This window comes from Lissotriton vulgaris, chromosome 11, assembly GCF_964263255.1.
Source record: "Lissotriton vulgaris chromosome 11, aLisVul1.2, whole genome shotgun sequence".
Lineage (NCBI taxonomy): Eukaryota > Metazoa > Chordata > Amphibia > Caudata > Salamandridae > Lissotriton > Lissotriton vulgaris.
Genome location: NC_141699.1, coordinates 1,049,792,156 through 1,049,814,934, shown reverse-complemented (window position 1 = coordinate 1,049,814,934; position 22,779 = coordinate 1,049,792,156). Strand labels below are relative to the sequence as shown.

At 41.9% G+C, this 22,779-nt stretch overlaps 1 protein-coding gene across 4 annotated transcripts in view; it reads left to right on the top strand.

Annotated features, from left to right (window-relative positions):
• The window catches only part of FNDC3B (fibronectin type III domain containing 3B), a 534,350-nt gene that overhangs the window by 391,672 nt on the left and 119,899 nt on the right, over nucleotides 1-22,779 (top strand). For all 4 annotated transcript variants that reach the window (XM_086944392.1, XM_086944390.1, XM_086944391.1 and 1 more), the window contains one exon: nucleotides 22,256-22,407. In XM_086944392.1, the coding sequence (XP_086800518.1) occupies nucleotides 22,256-22,407 (152 nt within the window). The remainder of the gene's footprint in view (nucleotides 1-22,255; nucleotides 22,408-22,779) is intronic.

The following is a 22,779-nucleotide window of genomic DNA, read 5'->3' as shown; positions in this document are numbered from 1 at the left end:
TATTGTTACATTCTTCATCAAGGAAAAAGTCAAATTCAACACGGTTCAATCCTCCAAGCCTAAAGTCTGGAAAAGAGACCTGAAAAAACTCAACCCAAACTCCCTACCCCCTAACAGCTGCGACCTCCTACTCCCTCCAACTGGCGCTACGGACGTCCAATCCTTGACTGACCACTATCTCAACGCCATGACCTCAATAATTAATGAGGCTGCACCCATGCAGCTAAAAAGAGTCTCCGCCAAAATCTCCAATCCATGGTATGACGGGAGTCTTAATGAGGATAGACGAGCCATGCGATTGGCAGAGCGCACCTGGAGATCAGCCCCCTCTACACTGCACCTAAAAACTCTGAAGGAAAAGAGAAACGCCTACTTCAGGAAAATAAAGCGCTCAAAATCAGCCTTCTTCAGCCTCCAGCTCGACCAAGCAACAAACCGCCCGAGAAAACTTTTCGAGCTAATCAGAACACAATCTAAGGAACAACCCCAACTACCCAGCACTTTGTGCGAAGCACCCTCCTGTGAAGACTTCACTGCTTTCTTTACCCAAAAAACTGACAACATAAAGAGCGATCTCCTCATTGACGCAAGCCTTTACCCCAAACCCCACTGCATAGCACCCACTGAACCAAAAAACAATGCTACATGGTCATCCTTTGACACCTACTCTGAAGAAGAAATTGGCAAACTGCTCAGCACCTTGAAACCATCCAATCACCTCACGGACCCCCTCCCTGCTAACGCTGTCAAAGTCTTCACCCCGTTGCTCCTTCCACTCTGGACTAAAATTATCAACAGCTCACTCCAACAAGGAACCATCCCTGTCTCCCTCAAAGTCGGACAAGTCACACCTTTACTAAAGAAACCTACAGCCGACCCATCTGATCTAAACAATTACCGTCCCATTACCAATACTCCCACTCTCGCCAAACTCCTGGAAAAATGCACACAACTACAACTGACCAAACACATTGATCAGTTTGATCTCCTCAACTCTCACCAGTCAGGCTTCCGAGCAGGACACAGTACAGAAACCGCTATGACTCACATAATTGACGACGCCCTTCAAATCCTAGATCAAAATGATACCTGCCTCTTCATCCTTCTTGATCTCTCCTCAGCATTCGACACCGTTAAACATGAAAATTTACTCGAACTATTAAACACAAGAATGGGTCTTTCTGGGACTGTCCTCGAGTGGTTCACTTCCCTTCTACACAACAGGTCGCAAAAATTCAAGTGCAACAACCTTATGTCCTCGCCAATACCTGTATCGTTAGGCGTCCCCCAAGGATCCTCCTTATCCCCAACTTTGTTCAACCTAGTTATGGAACCTCTCACCACCTTGTTACAAACATCCAATGTACTCTTTCACATGTACGCCGATGACACCCAACTATATCTCAAATTACAATCCCCCAAAGACATTGTACTCCTGAACTCAACGATCAGAAGCACCCAATCCTGGCTTGCCGATAATCATCTCAAACTCAATGCTTTGAAAACAGAGTTCCTTCTGATCTCACCTCCCGCGAAGATCTCTACCACTCAAACTTGGCTTAAACACCTAACTGCACTCAATGTCCATCCAACCATCGTGGACTCAGCAAAATCTTTGGGCATAACACTCGACACCAATCTCAACATGCAGCAACACATCAGCAAGGCAACTAACGGTGCGAACTACCAAATCAATACACTGAGGAAAGTTAAACCCTTCCTCCCAGCCAAAGACTTCCAAACTGCAGTACAAGCACTAGTCATCCCTCGAATAGAATACGGCAGCATCGCCCTCTGCGGTCTCCCTCTAACTACTACTGCACCCCTAAGAGATTCTCTAAACGCTGCAGCGAGACTCATCACTGGGGCAAAAAAACACTCGCATATCTCCCCTGACTTGAAATCCCTGAACTGGCTGCCTTTTGAAGCCAGAATACATCTGAAAATCGCCTGCATGACACACAAGGCGGTACACCTGAGCTCACCCAGTTACCTCACCCAGAAGCTGACAATCTCTGGCGGCTCTAGAAACACTAGAGGCACAAACAATCTTCTGCTAAAACCTCGAAGATTCCGGAAGGAAAAAACTTATAAACGTTCCTTCTCAGGAATGGCACCCAGGATCTGGAACTCACTCCCTCCTGAAACTAGACTCATCCCCTCCATCACACTTTTTAAGAAAGAAGTAAAAGCTATCCTCATGGCTAAATACACTTGATCTATTAACGTGGATTTTTAAAGTCTCTGCACCGATCTGTATTATCTGTACGATCCCTCGATTATTCATATTAATTGTACTATTGAATTACCAGACTGTCTATGCTTACACCTATTTTTACTATCTGCATTATTGATGTACCTGTTTTACTATGCTCCCTCATGCACATACCCCACCCCCACCTTTACCTACAACTACGCTGTACCTAATGGCCTGTTATTCACTCTCCTGGTGTTATTCTATGCTTTGTAAAGCGCTCTGATATCTGCAAAGATCTTGTTCGCGCTATATAAAACTTTCAAAATAAATAAATAAATAAATTAACAAGGGGGATCTCTGAGAGATGGAAGCCTTACAATGTTGTTGTGGGAGGAATTGAAATTAGATCCAAAAACAACATATCTCTGGGTTTGACCTGAGAATAAATGTTAGCTGGTACCTACCTGACTGCCTTTTGAGAGTAACCAATACTGATGCTCACAGGTTTGGGAATCACTCTCTGGAAGGCGGCGACAATGAGTGAGTACTGTCTGTTCTTTTAGGTGAAAACTAACGCCATGCGCCTCTGAAAGGAGGAATGCATAGGTCTGATACAGATGTACCATCAGAAAAAAGATTTATGCTCCCACCCAGTGAAATACAAACAAGAGAATATGCGTGTGAAGTGTAGAAGGGTTACTTTGTCAGTTGTAAGGAAACCCAAAGTGAAACACCCCCTACATGAAGGCACAGAACCCCAACAGTGGTTTCCATAATCCGTCACCCAGCGTCTCTGCTGTGAGGAATAGTTACCAATAGCTGTCCCCCTAAATCAGGGTTCTCCAAAGTCGGTCCTGGATGGCCGGATCCATGCCAGATTTTCAACATATCCCCAGTTACAAAAATGTACATATTTTAATAATGTGGCATGGATCTGACCCTCCAGTAACCCTGCCCTAAATCATCCTGCCACTCTGTGTCACTCTAAAAGTTTCTACTTTATCAATGATTTTCCTTTCTATATTTGCACACATTTTCCCGCCTTCTGAATATAGTCACCATCCTGTGGTATTGCCTAAGGACATTGGCTACACTCAGAGTCCATATAATGCTGCAGTGCTACAAACAAGGCCTCGCATTGATCTGTTTGCACTCTTCTCAGTGGAAGAAACCCTCCCCACCTCAAGGAGCTCTGTCTTTGCTCCCGGAGCAGCCCTGTTGTTCTGTAGCCACCACTTCTAGCCTCTAATGCTTCCACGACCTTCATTCTTTGCTGTAAGTGCAGATGCGATTTTAATTCCACTCGTGCAAGCCCAGGAGTAAGCACTTTTCAATAGACAATGGCCTGACAAATCAACATCACACAACAATTTGATTCCTGTGCACCAGCGCCATCCGTGGGACCAGCAACAATCGTGCCGCGTGAGCTGAGCCATTAAAATGGCTTCCGTTGACCTCGTAGGTGATAACAATATTACACATAGTTCTATTGCACTTCAGAACTCACTGCTGTAGCCTCTTACCACTGTAATGTTTGTATTACCTCCTTCATGGCTTTTAATTTATGCCCCCAAAAGGATGGAAGGCTGAGTCTGCCCCGACAGGATTCCAGCTCATGGTCTTCACGCGACTGTAGATGACCGCAGCAAGAGTTAACTCCTGATATGTCTTACCAACAAAACAACCAGTATTAAACCTGAACACCAGTATTGTGAAATAGATCCTCAGGAAGAAAGACACATATAATAATCAATCGCACAACAGGGCCACACTTTTTGTGATATGCACCGCATTATATTCTAGAGCTTCTCAGATGAACAAACAGTACATTAATAGAGGCAAGATGCGCCCAAAGTGCCTGTAACCAAAGCATGGTGGCGTAGATACACGGATTAATATCGAACAGATTACGCTGATTTAACAACAGAGGTGCCATTGAGTGCAGGCTCTGAGTAGAAATGAGCAGTACAGTTTATATTGGCTTTTGTTAGCGTTCATATAGCGCTTCCTACCCCGGGTAAGGCTCTGAAGCACTTTGCTGATGGGCAGCATGCTGCTAACAGGGAGTGCCACAGATGAAAGAGCTTGTCTTTTATGTGGCCAGTGTAAGTCATGTAGTTGCCACGTGTTTTTATCTTCTTTTTGTCTCTGTGCATGAGCTGATGTGAAACGAAAAGGAGAGGGAAATAAAACACTTACATGCAGTAGTTGAACTGAAAAAATAGAAGTACAGGTACTCTGTACCACAGTGCCTGCTTGTTTCTGAGAAGTGCCGGAACTCTCCAATTAAAAGTATAGCATTTCTCTTGAGAAGTGCTGGTACTCTACCTCCGGAAATAAAAAAATGCTGGTACTTTTTTGCAATTTTCAAAGTTTTCGCGAATTACCAGCAACTTTAAGTAGACGGTAATTTGTGGTATTTAAAAGCGAAATCGCATATTTTTTTGGGTTGCGTTGCATTTAGGGAATCGCAATTTGTGATTCTCTAAATGCAATCGCAATTTAAGTAATCACAAATGTTGCTATTACTTAAATAGCGATGTTTGCATTTTGGATGATGCAAAAATTGCGATAGAAAAGGGGCAGATTCTGCCCCTTTGCGACCGCAAAAAACAATGATGCATGTGCCTCCTAGGCCCTTCCTTCTGTCATTATTTGTTTTAGCCTTTGGATGGCTCTTTTTTAACATTTTTTGCGTTGCTTCTAGGAACCTCTCCTAGATTGTTTACCGCCCAGCAGCTCCGCAGCACATTTCTAAGCAGATGTTTCCCAGCTGAGTGGAGAGGTTTCCAGGAACTCATTAGCAATGCCTGTTGGAGATCCTGGCCCCCGTGACAAAGAACTCACTGTAACCCTGCTATCACAGATCTGACATTTCTTTGCTATACCTTGAGGAGGGAGCCACAGAGGCTCAGGTTACTACAAGTAGAGTTCGCTCTTCAGTTCAGGCCTTTCAACGCTGCTGCATAGGATAAGCCAGGACTTGTCTAGGGCTACTATTGTGTGCAGAATTGGAAATCTTAATACTTTTCTAAACATTGGGAATAAATGAAACTGTCAGCCAGTTGCAGACAGGCAAAGCAACGTTAGATACAATGAAACAGAGACAGTCACCTCTTAAACCCCCCTGCGTAGTTCACATTTCTAGCCTATATGTTTGCACCATTAATTTAATATTTTTTTATTAAATTCCGAGTTCCTATTGCAAATGAAAACACAACACTCAGAGTAGCGTATAGAATTCTAGCATACGTTTAATGCACAAATGGCCAGCAAGCACCAAAATAAGAAACGCAATTGCCATTTCGCCCCTGATCAGATGGAGCGTGTAATGTTAAAATCCATATATTTTTGTGCTAAATTTCTACACTTTATCTCGATACAAGTGAATCGAAGCGATAATATGTGATATAAATGAAAACAACAAATAGGCCGTAAACAGCAGGTTCCAGGACCTTCTGGTGGAAAGAATAAAAGTTGATAATAGCATTTGTTTGAGCAAAAGGCTGATTTGACCAATTTCCACAATTCTCTGTCTGTAGTTCCAACTTCAGAACGAGGGTATGCCCTGCTAGCATGGTTCAGTAAAATATTTAGTCCACTCCACAGCACAGCACAGCATGAATTAGATTTTTTTTAAATGCATGGAACTGTAGGGGTCTTCAAGCAGGTACAGAAATGAAATATCTGTTGATTAGTAAAATGTAACAATACACGTTAATGTGAACTTCAAAGCACAATGCAATGGTTTCACTTTCTCATCATCCTTTAAGATCCTGCTTTGACTTCAAAGATAATATAGGTAATGAGCTTTTAATGTCTTTTATTAGCCCGGTACATTTAATTCATAAAAGACTATTAAGATAATTACCTTTCATTTTAGCTTTTTTTAATACCCTTTTCCATACTGTTTTAATACCTTCTTTATCAACTTCCAACTTTTGCTGATTGTTTTGATTGTTCACTCTAGTTTACGTGTGTTTTATATTGATTTTATTTATGTATCCTAGGAACATTGTTTCCCGCATTAAAATGTGTTTTGTTTACCTTGCTGATCCATAAAATCCAATTTTTTTAATGTCAAAATGTAAAGTGCTTGATGCTACACATGTTGTAACCTTGGTATGAAATCTCAAAATAAATACATGATTTATGTTTTCCTGACATGTCCCTAATAATGGCAAAACTTGAAGATATATATATATATATATATATAGAGAGAGAGAGAGAGAGAGAGAGAGAGAGAGAGAGAGAGAGAGAGAGAGAGAGAGAGAGAGAGAGAACACGAACACAGAGTTTCCTAAATATATGTTGAGATTTTAAATTATATTGCTAATCAAATGATACCGGACCACCAATGTTCGTTAAGAAGAACGACAAACTAATACCAAAAGATCTCAATATTGTGATATTCCTAGGCAAAGAAGAAGAATTGTTATTTATAAGCGACCGCTTTGCAATTCCCAGTTGTCTGGGCTGGTTCTTTGACATGGCAGGATAAAGGAGCAATCTCAGACCCTCCATCTAGCAATATTACTCCCAAAATGCAGAAACATGGGCATTGGAATTACCTGCACAATTATGAAACCAACCACGCACAGGATGAAATGCTTATTTCTGCATCCCAGTAGCAAACTTTGCTAGAATCCCGACATTGAGTATTTAACGGATTATCCCTATGGATTTCGACAACTTTAAAAAAAAAAAAAAAACATTTTGTAATTGTATTACCGAATAGAAAATAGATCCTCACACCCCAAGTTACTGGAGTCAACAAGTGATCCGCCAGCACTGCGAATGGGCGAAATAATTTAAATCCTATTTAGAAGCAATATATGAGCAAGGAAGCAGTGCAGTAATTAAAAACAAAGCAAATATATAATAAATTGGATCAGAAGGGCTAAATATGTGTAGCCTACTATCACTGCACCAGCATAATATTTTTTTATGTTATACTAATTCCTACATTGCAGTTACAGGTTAATCAGTGGTAAATGTAGTAGCTGATTAACAAATTGTATATATCTTAGTAGAAGTGGAATCAGCTTGGAGCAAATTGGCATCAACATATATGTTTTGAACATTTTACAATCACAAGAAAGATCAGCTCAATTTGCAGATGTACAGAAAAACAAAACAACATGTGAGTGGTCCAGTAAAAACCTTAGTTCAATGGATCTTGTACAACAGCAGAGATCCTACACAGTGGTTGGTGTGGGCAAATGAAGTCAGTGGGCAAAGGGCAGACAGCGATTGTGTTCCTTTAAATCTGATTGTATGCAAATATATCTAGACTGGATAGTCAGAAAATCTGGTATGGATCTGGATTTCTGGGATTTAGGACGAACGTCTGTCAACTGAGCAATCAATTACTTGAGATATCAACAGTGGATACCCATATCAGAAACCATTTTATTGACAAATATTGCTGGTAGAACACCTATACATTTCTTCAAACACCAGAGGCATAGCCCAGTGGTTCTTAACCTTTTGACTTTAACCCCTTCCATGCTGATGACGGACCCCAGCCGTCATGCACTATGGTGCTCGTGTGCTGATGACGGCTGGGGTTCGTCACGGCCCGCCCCTGTTCGTGTTGTTTACAGCATACCAGGGGAATCGCGCCCGCATGGAAGGGGTTAAGGGGACCCCCGATGAATCAGTATTGAAAGCTCAGACCTCCACCTGAGCAATTTCTACGTTTCGATTGTCCCTAAAAATACACAAACCAAAGTATACATCAGGTAAATACACAAATTATTAAATATTTTCGTTAATTCTCGAAACCAAAAAAATACAGCAATCGTTTATTTCTTTATTTGAATATCACGGTTGGAGCCTTTAAAAAATGTGGTTTTGTTACCAAAAGACAAAGCGCTGTACGGAATCCACATCATTACTGTATCTTTCTTGCTCTTAATGTATCCTCTCTTTTTAATCAGCGCATACTAGGGCTTAAATTGAGGCCATCGATCGTCACTACTACTGTTTAGTGTAATTGTGCTGCTCTCAGTCGGCAAACAGCCTTTGTAATGAGGCTTTTACCACGTTGTGCCTTTACCACAGATTTTTTACCACGCATTTTTTTACCACGTACGTGAATTTACAACACATGCCTTTACCATGCATTTAAGGTAGGTTGGGGGGTGTGGGGGTCTCCCCGCAAATACATTATTTTATATTTATATATATATATATATATATATATATATATATATATATATATATATATATATATATATATATATATATATATATATATATATATAATGCATGGTAATGGCATGTATTACAAAAACTAATGCGTTTACAAAAATGTGTTGTAAAGGCATGTAAAGTATTTCCCTGTGTTGTGTCGTCACACAGCCCTCCCAGTCTGAGGATGCCAACTTAATTTTTAGCTTTTCAAATTCCTTCACATTTACTCTGTATTTTTACATTTTCCGTTTTATTTTGATATTGTTATGTGCATATACTTTATTTATTTGCAAATACTTAAGTTTCTAAAGAGTTGCTGACCCCTCAGCGGGAGTCGTGGGCCACTACGGGGCCACAGACCACAGGATAAGAACCACTGAGATAAGCTATACATTTGAAGTTAATTCCTTTAATCGAGTGCTGTTAAATCCCTGGCTTAAGTAGTAGAGTTTTTGCAAAATGTTAAACCACAAAGAGAACTTTCCCTAATATTGCTCCACAGTGACGAATAGAGATATAGTGTGTCATAATGTTGATTTAATCCGCTTTTCAGAAAAGGTGTTCATGGATATTATTGGCCATACTATCACATATCAAGTTTTTCCACAATTTTGTCTTCGGTGGCTTTTTTTTATATTTGGGAGGGCTGAGGTCAACCCTTCACTGTACCCATAATTCAGACAAAAATCTGTTTTGTGCTCAATGTTTATTATACTTTTCCAGCCACTAAACCGTGACGGTATGTGCATAGCTATCCAGAAAACACAAATCATGCCCAGTGCTGCTTGCTAGTAAAGTATGCATTTCATTGGACGAAGCTCTTACAGCTTTCTTCCCTGCAGTTATTATGACAGTAAAATACACCCGGGCTCTTCATATCTTCCACCCCAGAGTTAAGTGTTGAGAATCTCTGCTGGGGAACACACTGCCCTGCCATTTAAGAGGGAAATCCCCTGGTGGGAAAATATTTAGCATCTTTGCAGATTGCCCACGTGGCAAGTGAATTGTATAGTACTTGCAGATGAATACATAAAAATAAAAATAGAAAAATATGCTTTAAATAAAAATGCACATTTTTGGTTTAAATGCATTATATGAATTTGATAAAAGATATCATTACAAAAACGATTTCATTTGAAATATATACCTTGGAATAAAAAGCTCAAATTTCTTTAAATAACCTACACGATTAAACCTACTTCTTTTGATGTGTGACATATTAGAATACACATTGGTTCTTCCACATAGAAGGCATGATACTTTGCTAACTGGAAACCTGCCTTAACAGTAAGGGACTTATTAAATAAGCAAGATAGACACATTGAATATCCAGTTTGCCTTATCACATAGTTAACATAGATCTGATCTCTGGATCCAGAGTTGTGTATTCTAATTTCCATGGATTGCTTCTATAAAAATAGATCTGCTAAGATTGCATTATGTATGCAGCACAATGTATTGAATCATGGTTATTGTCATCCTCGCGAGATGGAATGTGGTTTACTTTACTTCACGTCTTGAATTACCTTGGTGTAGTTGTTGTTAGGCACCCCAGGGGCTTTGCTGTTGTGTGCCCAGCTTAATAAACACGCTTTAGTTCAAAATAGTTTCTAGACACAACAGCCTCTTAACCCCTTCATTGCTGCCGTCGGCCATTGGCCGACGGCAGCACTACCTCCCCAGTGCTGCCGTCGGGCAATGGCCGAAGCGGCCCGCCCGTTTTGCGGAAGTGCCGCACTGCGGGAAAATCGGGGCCGCGGTAAAGGGGTTAAATGCAGCTAGTTTGTAATTTTATAGCACACTGTATGTTTTATAAATACGTTTAAAGAAGAACAAAAACAATGCTTGTATGACATTTAGTAGATCTGCATATATTAATTCCATCAGTGTGTATTTCTATAGCCCAATAACTCAATTATCACAAGAAGTCCTCGAGGCAATTCATGTGCACTTTAATTTTCAGAAATGTATGTTATAAGGTGGGTCACATTTGCTTCATGGGTAGGTTTTAGTTGGTAGGAGTTAATTTATCATATTCAATGAGGTAGTAGATAAAATCACATATAATAATACATTGGAATGTTGAAGCTCCATTGAAAACAATGGAGTTCTCTGGGCTTTTAATATAGCCTTATAGCCTACTGTAGAGAGCTATACCGGCTATTAAAGGCACTCTCCAGCGTTTTCGGCTCGGGCCTTTAACAAGGGAGAGGGACTTTAATAGCTGGTATAGCCCAGCTACGAAGAGCTATAAGGCTATTAGAACATTCTGCCACTAGAGGGCAGAATGTTCTAATAAAAAAAAATGCCTTATGGGAGCGTGAGGGGATTGGAACCCCCTCAGGCTCCCTGAAGCCTTTGTTCACAGCCAGAGCTAGTGTGAAGTAGTGTGGCTCACTGGTTAGAGGCGGCAGACCCGAGAGCAGAGGACGGCCCGGGACCAGGGTTCGATTCCTGACGCGGCAGGTTTCTGGACCAGGGTCAGTGGACTCGATAATTCTCTCGCCTCGGTGCCCACTTTGATCAGCGATCACACTCGGCAACTCTGGGCATTAGCTTGCCTCATCTTCACTAACGGCCCCACCAGACCGCCGGGGATGCCTGGTCTCACCCTGGAGATACCCATTAAGGGACCATCTCTCAGGGAAGCCAGGAAGGGTTTCGCAGCGGTCGAAGCGCCTTGGGACCCTACGGGTAAGTAGTGCGCTATATAAATGCCAATACATACATACATACATCTTGTTTCTATTGGCCGGTTGGGTGTATCCTTCCTCCTACATTAAAATGCATGAAGAACTAATTTAACCCGAAAAGTGAACTCTCTTGGCCCACATTTAATTCTTTCTCCTCCATGCATTGCAAACACTGGGATATCCTTTAATTAATTGTTTTGTTTTGCTGCAGGCATTTGTTATTACTTTTGTCAGCACTCGAGCAGCAGCATCAGACGTATTAGATTTGACAAGGCTTATCATACCAACACTTGTCCCTGGTATGGAACAGCAAATATCTGGGGGTATTTAAGAGCTTTAAATGCATCCAGGCTTCTCAATTCTAAAATACAAAAACTAAATTTTCTCTGTTCCATTATTGGCCGGTGTGTAGATAGAGTGGAGGGGTTTGGGGGGCAGGTGGAGGGGCAGGCGTACTGGTGACAGGAAACAAATTAAATAAAAAAATCACTTGTCACGCCCCTCTCCTCTGCGGGCACAGACTCCCAGAATGCTCGGCAGCCAATCCTGATGCTGCTTTCATGCTGCTGAAATCAGAGTCAGGATTGGCCTGCGCACCGATGATTTGCACTCCCAGTTAGACTGGGAGCCTCTCCCTGCTCTCTCCAACCCGGCAATGCAGCTCAGGTTGGAGAGAGCATCAGTGCGCATGACGATTTTGCAGGCCTGAGACAGCCGGCCAGACCGTCATGCAGACTAAATAGCAGTGCAAAACACTCCTCCACCAGCCTGTCCCCACTCCCAAGCCTCAGTTTCAGAGCAAAAATAAAACGATAATAAGCAGGGGGTTATTATTGTTTTTAAAAAAAGTTTTTGGTTGGTGGCAGGTGTGGCGGTATTCCTCCTCCTCAACCATAGCGAAGGAGCCGCCGCTACTCTGTTCCATAATTCTATGAAAAGTGTAAAAGAATCCTATTAGTTTCACCCTCACCTCCAGGCAGCTTGCACATTATTAAATAACCTTAGAAGCTGCATTTCAAGTCTAGCTAACCACAAATGCTGTGTTCCTTAACTCTGCCTCCTGACGTCATGCTGAACACATCCTGGTGAACTTCATTCAGAAAAGAAGTGAAGGGCATAGGAAATAAAGGACCGCAGAAGGAAATTCACCTTCCGCCACCATTTGTCGTTAATAACGCCCGTCTTAGAATGGGGGTAATCTGTCCCTGTTAGCCAGCAAGAAGAAGAGTTTTCAGTGTGAATCAGTTGTAGCTCATTTTTCTAGTGCTACTTATTTCTTCTGTTCTAAACACTATAATAGTGCATGTGCTTTCCAGCGGTGTCCCTCGTGTGCATCTCTTCCACTGCTTTAATTTGTTAAAAAGTAAGTGTCATAGTCCTCATCAGGAGGCTACCTCAACTTTCACCACCCATTGTTACAGCCAGCGCAGCCAAAGACAGTACCCACACAAGTGCTTACCATCACCCTGCAACAAGTGACGTTTTAGACGGTTCGCCCCCAAAGCTATAAGAATGGCTTGGGTGGCTGGTATTAGTTGTTTTTCATGTATATTGAGTTACTAAACGACTGTTGTTCTGCTCATACGTGAATTAACCAGACATCGCCAACATGTGGCAAATGTCATAAGTACTGGTGTTGACAATTAAGTGCCTGTGCTGAGCACCAGAAGCCACTGGTACAAATTAAGCACTGATCTCTTCACCCCAATCAATGTTGTACTCTCTCTCGCCTGTGTGCTTCTCCCCCCGACCAGCTCCTGTTCCTCTTTCCCCAGCTTTCTTCCCCCGTTCCATGCTGCTTCCTCATCCCGTTAGTTTGATTCCCTGCCTGCACCCTCCATGTTGCTTCCTTCCCAACCACAGCCCCATGTTTCTTTCACCTCCTCCTGTGTTGCTCCTGTTTGCTTCCCTATCCTGTCCTCAACGTTTCCGTCCCAAACTCAAAACCTGCGATCCATGTTGCTGTCTCTCGCCCACCTTTCTCTTTTAGCGTTTGATCCCTAGAGAAGCTAGGGTATGTGAGAAATTAAGTAATTCCTATTTTTAAAGTGTGATTGATTGATATATGAACTGCACATGTTTTCAGCAAAAGTTCGTACACTGGAATTTCTTCCCACCCAATTGTTTTAATTTCATTTTTTTTCCTGGTCATATCCATCCATTCATCCATCTACCCACACCCATCTACCCACCCATCTACACACCCACCCACCCATCTACCCACCCACACATCTACCCACCCACCCACCTAACCCACCCACCCACCTAACCCACCTAACCCACCTACCCACCATCTATCTATCTATCTATCTATCTATCTATCTATCTATCTATCTATCTATCTATCTATCTATCTATCTATCTATCTATCTATCTATCTATCTATCTATCTATCTATCTATCTATCTATCTATCCATCCATCCACTTAACTATTTATCTATCCTTATCTAAACACCTATATATAAAATTGTATTAATCTTTGTTCATTAGCACAGGCGATGCAAAAAAAAGAACCATACTGTAAGCCACCCTGCTATTATTGCCTTTGAATGCTCTTCCAGAACAATTGTTGAAGACATTTTAACACACAGACTCAAATATGATTAACATCAATATCTTGGAGCACCTTGTATGTAGTATTCCAGAGTATGTCCAAAGTATGTGCTTGGTGGGGAGCACGGCAATCTGCTTCAAGGACGTCTAATGCTACAAACATTAACAGCTGATTATGAGTTGGACAGGGGTTTTCCGTGGTGGGTTAGTGCTCTGCCTGATCACAACTGTCCCCGTGTGCCCGCACCCAGGTTATCCAAGTTCAGGACCACGAGACTCAATTTTACTGACTGGTTAATACCACAAGGGCCGCCCTGCCGGTGACCGAACTCATGCGGCACCGCAGGTTAGCACAGAATGGGCATGCATTAGAAAGAGGAAGATGGGAGTCGCTGTCTAATTAGTAAAAATGAAGATAGAGGTGGTTTATTTCTGTAATATGGTCTTAACCACTTAGTAAGAGATTGATACCATTTTAACCATTTATATAATTTTAATGGAATTTCAACTGGATTTTATAAAATGGCTTGCCATGAATTTGACAATTTTGATAGATTGGTCTCAAATTTTTAGCTTTGTATATATGGTCATATGATATGTTTTGCAATTTTAGAATGAATTTGTACTTTTATGACTTGTGTAACCAAGCTCGAATAAAGTTGTGTTTGAATTTGAATTTGAGTTGGACAGTGGTTTTCCGTGGTGGGTTAGTGCTCTGCCTGATCGCAACTGTCCCCGTGTGCCCGCACCCAGGTTATCCAAGTTCAGGACCACCAGACTCCCTTTTACTCACTGGTTAATACCACAAGGGGTGCCCTGCTGGTGACCAAACTCATGCGGCAGAAAATTTAATTAGCACAGAATGTTCCCCCTGACAGACCACAGCCTGCCCTGCCACCGGTCTACCCACTCCACTGGCCCTCTCATTCAATTTTCTGCGGTTTCCTTGGTAACTGGGATCAGAATTATCCCTGAAATGGGGAATCCACATATGTAAAAGACCCATAATTCGAGGGTCTGCATGTTATTCCCCATTTAGAGAACAACCTCTCATAATTACATGAACCTACAAGAATCCCAAATCTTTTTGAAGCGTAAAATTGTTCCTAAATGTTTGTTTATTTCAGTAATTTGAGTTCTCTGGAGCATGAATAGGTTGCCCCTCTTATCCCTTCCAGAGAAACTTGGTCTAGGCTTGCTGTGAGCATCAGTATTTGATGTTAAAGCTGTGCCATAGTCTGTTAGTAGTGATTAGCTTGTGTTCAGTTTCTCTTGTTGGTTGGTAGCTCAAAGATGGAGGTCTGTGCTCAGCCACTTGGCTGATGTTAGACAGGTACCTATGCTAAGCCTTTTGGGAGCTGACCTCTAACAATGGTGCTCTCGCTCTCATGCCAATTGTGTCAACGTTTGGTGGTTTTCATGCATCACAAAAACTGTAAAGTTTTGTTGGTATTTCAATATGGTATCTAATGTGTTCCAGAGCAAACATCTCCTTGTGTTTGCTTTGTTTGCCCTAAGTTGGCAGGGTATGCCCAGACGCGTGTCCCTTGCTCACTTTTCCACTGGATTCAAGCTAGCCTGGCTGATGAGAGGTGTTAGCCCGAAACCGGACCCAGGATGCTTGTTTCCGAACCAGGGAAGACATGGCTTGGCAGTTCGGGCTGGACTGTTCCCATGAGGCACAGGGTCAAGACTGATTTTCATATAGCTGTGTCTGAACTGGGGCTGTGAAGTGAGCTAAAGAATGATGATGGATTCAACCCAGATCCGTGGCTGGGGGTGAGTGTCTGAAAAGTTTCAGTGCTCCGTCCATCATCTCCTTGTGTTTGCTTAATGTGTTCCAGAGCCAAAGACCTTGAAGTTTAAGTTAGCCATCCCAGATCTGGATATCATTAAATTTTATTTGTCTGACGGATTTGGAATTTCTAGATATTGAGCTTCAAGACAGGCGCAGTATGGTGCTAGGTTCTGAAAATAGGCCATCTGTTTCCACCAGTACGTTGTACGCATGATGTACACTAGTTTGATCATGGGCCTGCACATGGCTGAAGTGTGGAGTGCCTTCAGGACTGTGGTAATTTTATCACCTTTATTCATACCTTAGACATATTCTAGACTTCTGCATCTGAATTGACCGAAAGGTTTATGGGAATTGATATCATTTGAGAGAAAGACCAGACTTGTATTTATAGGCCTGGGATTTGCAGCTGTTAAATATACTTGTTGTTTAAAATATACACTTCATGGACTTTGGGTTCACCTCTCTCATCATTGGATTTCTTTTACTAGCCCCTTTCATCCATTGGTTTGAGCCTTTTTAGTCATGTCTTGGCTCAGCCCAGTGAAGCATGGGCATACAAATCCCAGCATGCAAGTGATTGCTGGCCAAAAACCCTAAGCCTCTCTGATGGTCTTACAAAAACATGGGAAACCATAGAGCAATGCGGGTGGTCATGTGTGCTTACATGCGAGTTGTGTTTGCATCGTCTTAATCAGGGTTCTCCGAAGTCGGTCAAGGAGGATCGGATCCATGCCAGATTTTTTAAGACCAATAAATGTATCTAAATGGGGATATGCTCAAAATCTGGCATGGATCCGGCCCCCAAGGATCCGACTTAGGAGGACCCTGGTCTTAACGATGCACATGCATGCATACAGCAGTCTATGTTAAATGGATCTTTCTGCATCTCCAAACGTGTCACTCAAATGCACCAGAATGAAAGGCTGAAATGCTGGTGTCTGCCACGGTGAGTATCCATGACGCAAAAGCCACAACAACATGCTATGTTGATGCTTCTGTACTCCCCCCCCCCCCCACACCCTCCCCCCCCCCCCCCCGCACCCCCCCGTGGCTGGAATAGACTTTTACATAGTATCAATAATTGACAAGAAGATTCTAAGGAAAATACAACATCAATTGCTTCATAGGGTGTTATTTTTAGACAGCGACTATGCTAAAAATACTTTTAAGACTTACATTTCCAGTGCTTAATTTGGGCCAGTGGTTTGCGGTGCTCAATGCCAGCACTTAATTGGCAACACTAGCTCGTATGACAGTCTGCCACATGGTGGCGATGATTGTCTAATTTAGAAATGAGCACAACCACAGGTTTTTATTAATTCCATGGGCATTAGAAATGACTGATACCTGCCACCAAGGCCATTCTAATATCTAGGGGGAGGGGGCTGGAATAGTCTGATTGTCACACTAGTAGGACTGTGATGGTATGTAGTTATGTTGGTACTGTCATTGACAGTGGTAGGTGCAGTGGGCACCTGATGCAGGCCCAACATTTATTTACAAATTAAGTAGTGCCTAATTTTATCCAGTTATTTTTGCTAAACATATCTGTCACAAAGAGAATATATTAAAAACAAACAAGGGACAAGCAGCTGAATCACAGGTTAAACCTGGTTGACGTTTTTAGCTTTTATTAAACTTCACACTGTGAGATGAGATATGGTTTCAGGAGTTTTTGCATGGAGCACAATGACCTCGCAGGCAGTAATTAAACACGATTAACGGTAATCAGTTTGCTTCTGCACATTTCCCAGAGCGCATAGAAATGGAAAAAGGAAATCTGTTTATCTTCTGCAGCCAGTGCTTAGTTTGTGAAAAATGTAAACGCAGGGCACCTAAGGTTCTCTCAGGAGCCAGACCCCATCCCCATCCTCCCCACTGGTTTGCTGAATACCAGGGCTAGCGTGTCTGGATTCTCCTTCAAGCCTCTTTCTTTCACAACCATACTCTTCTGTCTCTTTCTCTTGGAATTGCATGCTCCTGTTCACCTCTGCTTTCTTCCTTTGCTGCTGTTTTCAGATCTTTCCCTACCTCCTTTCTTCCTGTCTTTAACAATGAATCAAGGTTCAAAATAATCTCTATTTTGTTAAAAACAAAGACCATAAAAGCACGTTAAAAAACACAAACAGATCACACACATTAAAATCACAAAAGTCATATTTCCCTCCCTCCTTTCTTCCTGTCTTTAACACTGACTAAAAATTTGGTGATGAAAAATAAGAAGGGGTCCTAAAAAATGCAGGCGCGAGTAATGCCCTTGTTTTGGTGTTGTTTGTTCTTTCTACTTGCTGTCGCGTGAAAAAGAATAGAAAATTAGAGAAAGCAAACAGCACTTTTAGAACCCTGTTTAATGTTTATACCCTTGCTTTCACAGCGATAGCAGAGGAGTGGCTGGGGCACCAAAATGTAGTACCTTTCTATTGGTTACCGTAACAGCATATACCTTTATGTCTTCTGTAGTATGGATATACTGCAGTGTATCTTCTACAGTGGCAATATTTAGTTGTATGTCTCCCATAGGCACAACTTTAATTCTGTATAGCTTCCATAGTAAAAGCAGTTAGCTATATATTGGACTGAACCAGCATCCAGCTATATATCTTCACTACCAGCAATATGTACCTGCCTATCCTTGACCGGAGCACAAATATGTTGTATATCTGTCTGTACCTACATATAGGTCTCTTTCAAGTGGTAGCAACATCAGGCTATGTATTTTAGACTAGCCATACATAACTTGATGCATTTGACAGGGGCATGACGTAGCTCTATAACTTCAATAGTCATAATAGTTAGATGTATATATTCCATAGTTAGAACATCTAGTTGTATGTCTTCGTTAGTACCAACATCTGTCAGTATATCTCCAAAGGTGGTGATATATTGTATTTGACCTATATAGTCGACTTAGCAATAATTTGCTACATGTCTCTGTGCAACCTCTGCCTGCGTGTCTTCAGTAATAGAAACATCAGTCTGCATATCCCAATGCTTATTTTGAGCCGGTGGTTTCCAGTGCTCAGCACCACATTTAATTGTCAACTCCAGCACTTATGACTGTCTGCCACACGGTGGCACTGTTTGTGCAATTAAAAGATGAGCAGACAAACAGTTGTTTATTAATTCAATATACATTAAAAACAACGAATACCAGCCGCCCAAGCCTTTCTTTTAGCTTTGGGAGCCTCGAACAGTCTGCATTGTCACATTTGTAGCAGTTTGATGGTTAGTAGCTGTACAGGTACTGTCATTGGAAGCAGTGGCAATGGGCGGTGTAAGCTGTGGCGCCTCCTGACGAGGGCCCTGGCACTTACTAAGTACTGGTATATCACCTGTAATCAGTGTGCTTCACCAGGAAACTGGATCCAGCAACAATTCTTGAGCCTAAACTGAAATCCTGGCTAATTCCGAGGAATCGCTGCATCAGTGCCCCGGGCAGTGCTCTCACTCAGTAGTTGTGCAAGCACATATTCACTTTTTGTGCTGTGTGGAGCAGCACCCTGCAGGGCAATGCAAATGCCTCACATAATGGACATTCAGCTACTCTTGTATGAGTAGTTTCCAGACTACGAGCAGTTGCAGCTTGTACTGAGCACAGCTAAAGCCTAGCACCTTGCCCATTTGAGGAACTAAGGTACCCTCTGCTTGTTACTTAACATGCTGCCAAAATAGAAATGGAAATTTCCAAGTTCTTTTCAGACTCTTTCAATCTTTGTATATATAAGACATGTAGATCTATGCAGGTCTATGCAGGCTGTGAGAGAATGTCCCCTCTATGTGTAAGTGCACTCATAACTTTTTCTAGAACATACATAAAAACTAAATTTTAGGGTACTTAATAGTGAATGTGTAATACTACCCAATGGAACCTGACAGATAATGAATCATTAAAGATGTAGTTAAAACTTTCAAGGATAAAACATATGTCTCTCATTCAGCTTTTTAATCAGGATTGAAATTTGTGTGTTGTAGATTTAACAATAATTTATGCAGCCTTATCATCACTCCCTGAGCTATTTTACATAAATCATAAATCTTTGATCTTCATGTTAAGCACTGCTCGGAAGCAAACCCATTATCCCTCTCAGTGATGGGCTGTGGGGAGCTGCCGGACAGGCTTAGGGGTATGGGAGGACATGATGCAGAAGGAGGATGAGAGGCAGCAGGAGGTCCAGGGTGACCAGGGGGATCAGAAGGACTAGGACCAAGAGACTCACAATAGGAGGACACATGTGACCAAGGATAGGAGAATCTAGATGGCAAAAACCACGAAAACCAAAAGAACCAGAACCAGGATGAATGGACCAGGACTTAAGGACCAAAGCAGGAGAAACATGACCAGGGTCGCCATAACAAATGGACATGGTAGGTGAGTGTCAAGTGGACCTGGGTCAGGAGGACCAAGAGAGTAAGGGTTATGGAGGGCTAGCACCGGTACCTGGATTAGGAGTAGGAAAAATATGAAAATCAAGAGAACAGGAACCATAACAGGACTTACGAGGAAACAGGTTCAGGATGACTGAGAACAGCACTCAGATGTGGAGGAGGATCAAGTTCAGGAGGACCAAGGCAAGAAAGACCAGGAGGGTTAGGACCAAGCACATAAGCAACACAAGTAACAAGAGGACAAACGGGGCCAAGACTGGCATCTGGAGGATCAAACGGATGACAGCGTGAGTACCAGGACTGGGAGAATCGAGGCCAGGAGGGACAGAGGCATGTGGGCTATGACCAGGAAGATCAAAGGAACCAGCAAACAGCCAGGATAACCAGGCCTAGGTTGACTAAGATCTGGAAGACAAGGGTCACAGGTAAGACCAAGATGATGCCTAGTCAGCACAGACCTCAATCTAGCCTTGGTTCACAAATTGTGGCAGCCTTCCTCCCTTTGGCATGGTTGAAAAGGCAGACTCCTGTGTCTTCCAGCAGACCCACACTGCTTTCTCTGGAAGCCATTCTTGACACTCTCTTTACTTTCTTCCACCTCTGAGTGTGTAACACACCACATTAGCTGTTCCCTTCTAATCCAGTTTCCAGTACTTTCCGGCAATTTCCATATTAGCCCATGTTTATAAAATTCTTCTTTTGCAAAACGGCTTGTATTAAAATGTTTCATGAAGAAACAGGAAGTGACACGTTTGGTTCCTCCCAAACCATCATGGTCACCTCTGCAGTATGTAATGTTGTTACATTCCAACTTATGTTGCCAAAGCTAATTACTGTATATTGCTTCCTGCAACCAATGACGTCTTGTTTAACGCAACAAAAGGAGATGGAACACTCAGTGCCATGCATTGCAAAGACTCCTATGAGGGTGCTGGTGTTTTTCCTTCCTGTTTACGTGCTCCTGTTTTGGAGTGTTCTCCTGCCTCTTCTCCTGAAATACTTCTTTTATGTATTGATATTTATTTATTTAGAATGTTTTTATAAAGTGCGAATATGACCCAATGGTATGAGAGCGCTGTACATAAGATTGACGGAACAAAAATAAACATAGACAAGTTCATCCAAAGGTATAGACACAATAGGCTGTTGAAACCCATATCAAAATAAATGTCCATCAATCCATTATTAGGCACTGATCTAGACTCTTCAAGGTGGATATTCTGCTGCTCTAAAAATATTCAGTTCCAGGTACCCAGGGGAGCAATGTTTGAGTGGATTCTCCTGCGAAGAAACTGCTCCTGACCTGTCTAGATATTGCTGATATTGTGATGTCCGCAGCGCCAATGGGAGAGGCACCCTGAGAGTCTATGAAAGGAATCGATTCATTGGGATCTTCTGGACTATTGCTGGATCTGATCCTCATCATCTCAAGTCAAGGTTTGGGGAGTGCCAGAATGGAAAAATAAAGAAGGAACTGGAATAGGAGGAGGGCAAGAACAGAAGGATCATGATTATGATGATGATGAGGTGGAGAAGAAGCACTAGGAGAGGGAGTTGGAGTAGGGTGATGAAGAAGAGCATTAGGATTACTACATGGAGTAGGAGCTAGAAAAGGAGGAAGGGTCTAATGTGACCCTGGACCATTATGGGATAACTTTATTGTCAGAGCTCTAATAAATATCTTACAGCCACAGCTCCTTTGTAGAGTCCCACCTCATCTTTTCTCACATGAAGCCTGAGTAACCTCCTCAGACATCTTAAAATTTAGTTTATTTCTGACCATTTAACATTTCCAAAATAGTTTTACAATCATAGTTCTCCTAGTAGCCAATTTCCTTGAGCATAGAACATTCATATGCTGACTTTCATTGGCTCTTCTCATTATTCTGGCCTTCATGACTCCACCCCTTTCTGCTGTATCTAGTTTATGTGATACCAGTAAGTGTTTTCCATATTTAGCAGTGGCCCTACAATTACACTCCTTTACAACCCCTAGTGGTATACCTTATACTGTAGCAGTATCTAGCTGTACAGCTTCAACTGTAGATGCATTAGATATATGTCTTAGAGTTTTCCTCTGGACTACAATCCCTACAAAAATGTACATTTATACACAATCAGTGCCGCTGAATCTTCTTGGAAGATTAGTTTGTTCATACTTTTTTGAACCAGGAAATACGATGAAGTAGACCAGTCGGTAGGTTTCCCATTGTTGGTGCAATATTTACTTGTGAAATTATTTTTCAGGTTGTAGCAAATGTCTAACAATGTACAGCAAATAAGGAATTCTCAAGAAATGTATCCAATTTTAAATCACTTATAACTATTCAGTGTATTCTGCTCTAAGATTGAAATTCTGGAACAATATGCAGTGACAGACAGTATTATCACCAAACGAATTCTCGTATGTTTTTGTTTAAATTTAGGTTTCAAATGTTCAAGCAAGAACAGCCTCACTCACTTGGTCACCTCCGACTGGAATTGCAGAAAGACACAACAGTGGCCTCCCTTGCACTTGCAGCTATGAAATTGCTTTATCTGACAAAGGAAGGGATGCAAAGTACAAGATAATTTACAGGTGAACATATGCATGTTTTAATGTGTTATTTTTATATGGGTTAAGTTCTAGCCTGAAAAATAAATTGAATGAATGAAGAATTTCAAGTACGCCTATGACATCCATGTTGGCGACGCTTTCTTGAAGCCACTATGCCACATAGCACTACGGCAACTCTCAGGTCTGATCTTCCCTCCATCAATTACATTCCGAGGCCTCTATTGTTGGGTACCACTTTACTCTCCAGCTGGATCTTTGGAATCCATTGCATCAATCTGAAATGTTTTGTGGTGCTCCTGGCTCGGATATGTATTTGTAAGAAATTTCCCTGACGGTTTAAATGTCCCTTCAAATTTGGAAATTTTTTAATCCTGGCAAAGGCTTTAAATTCAA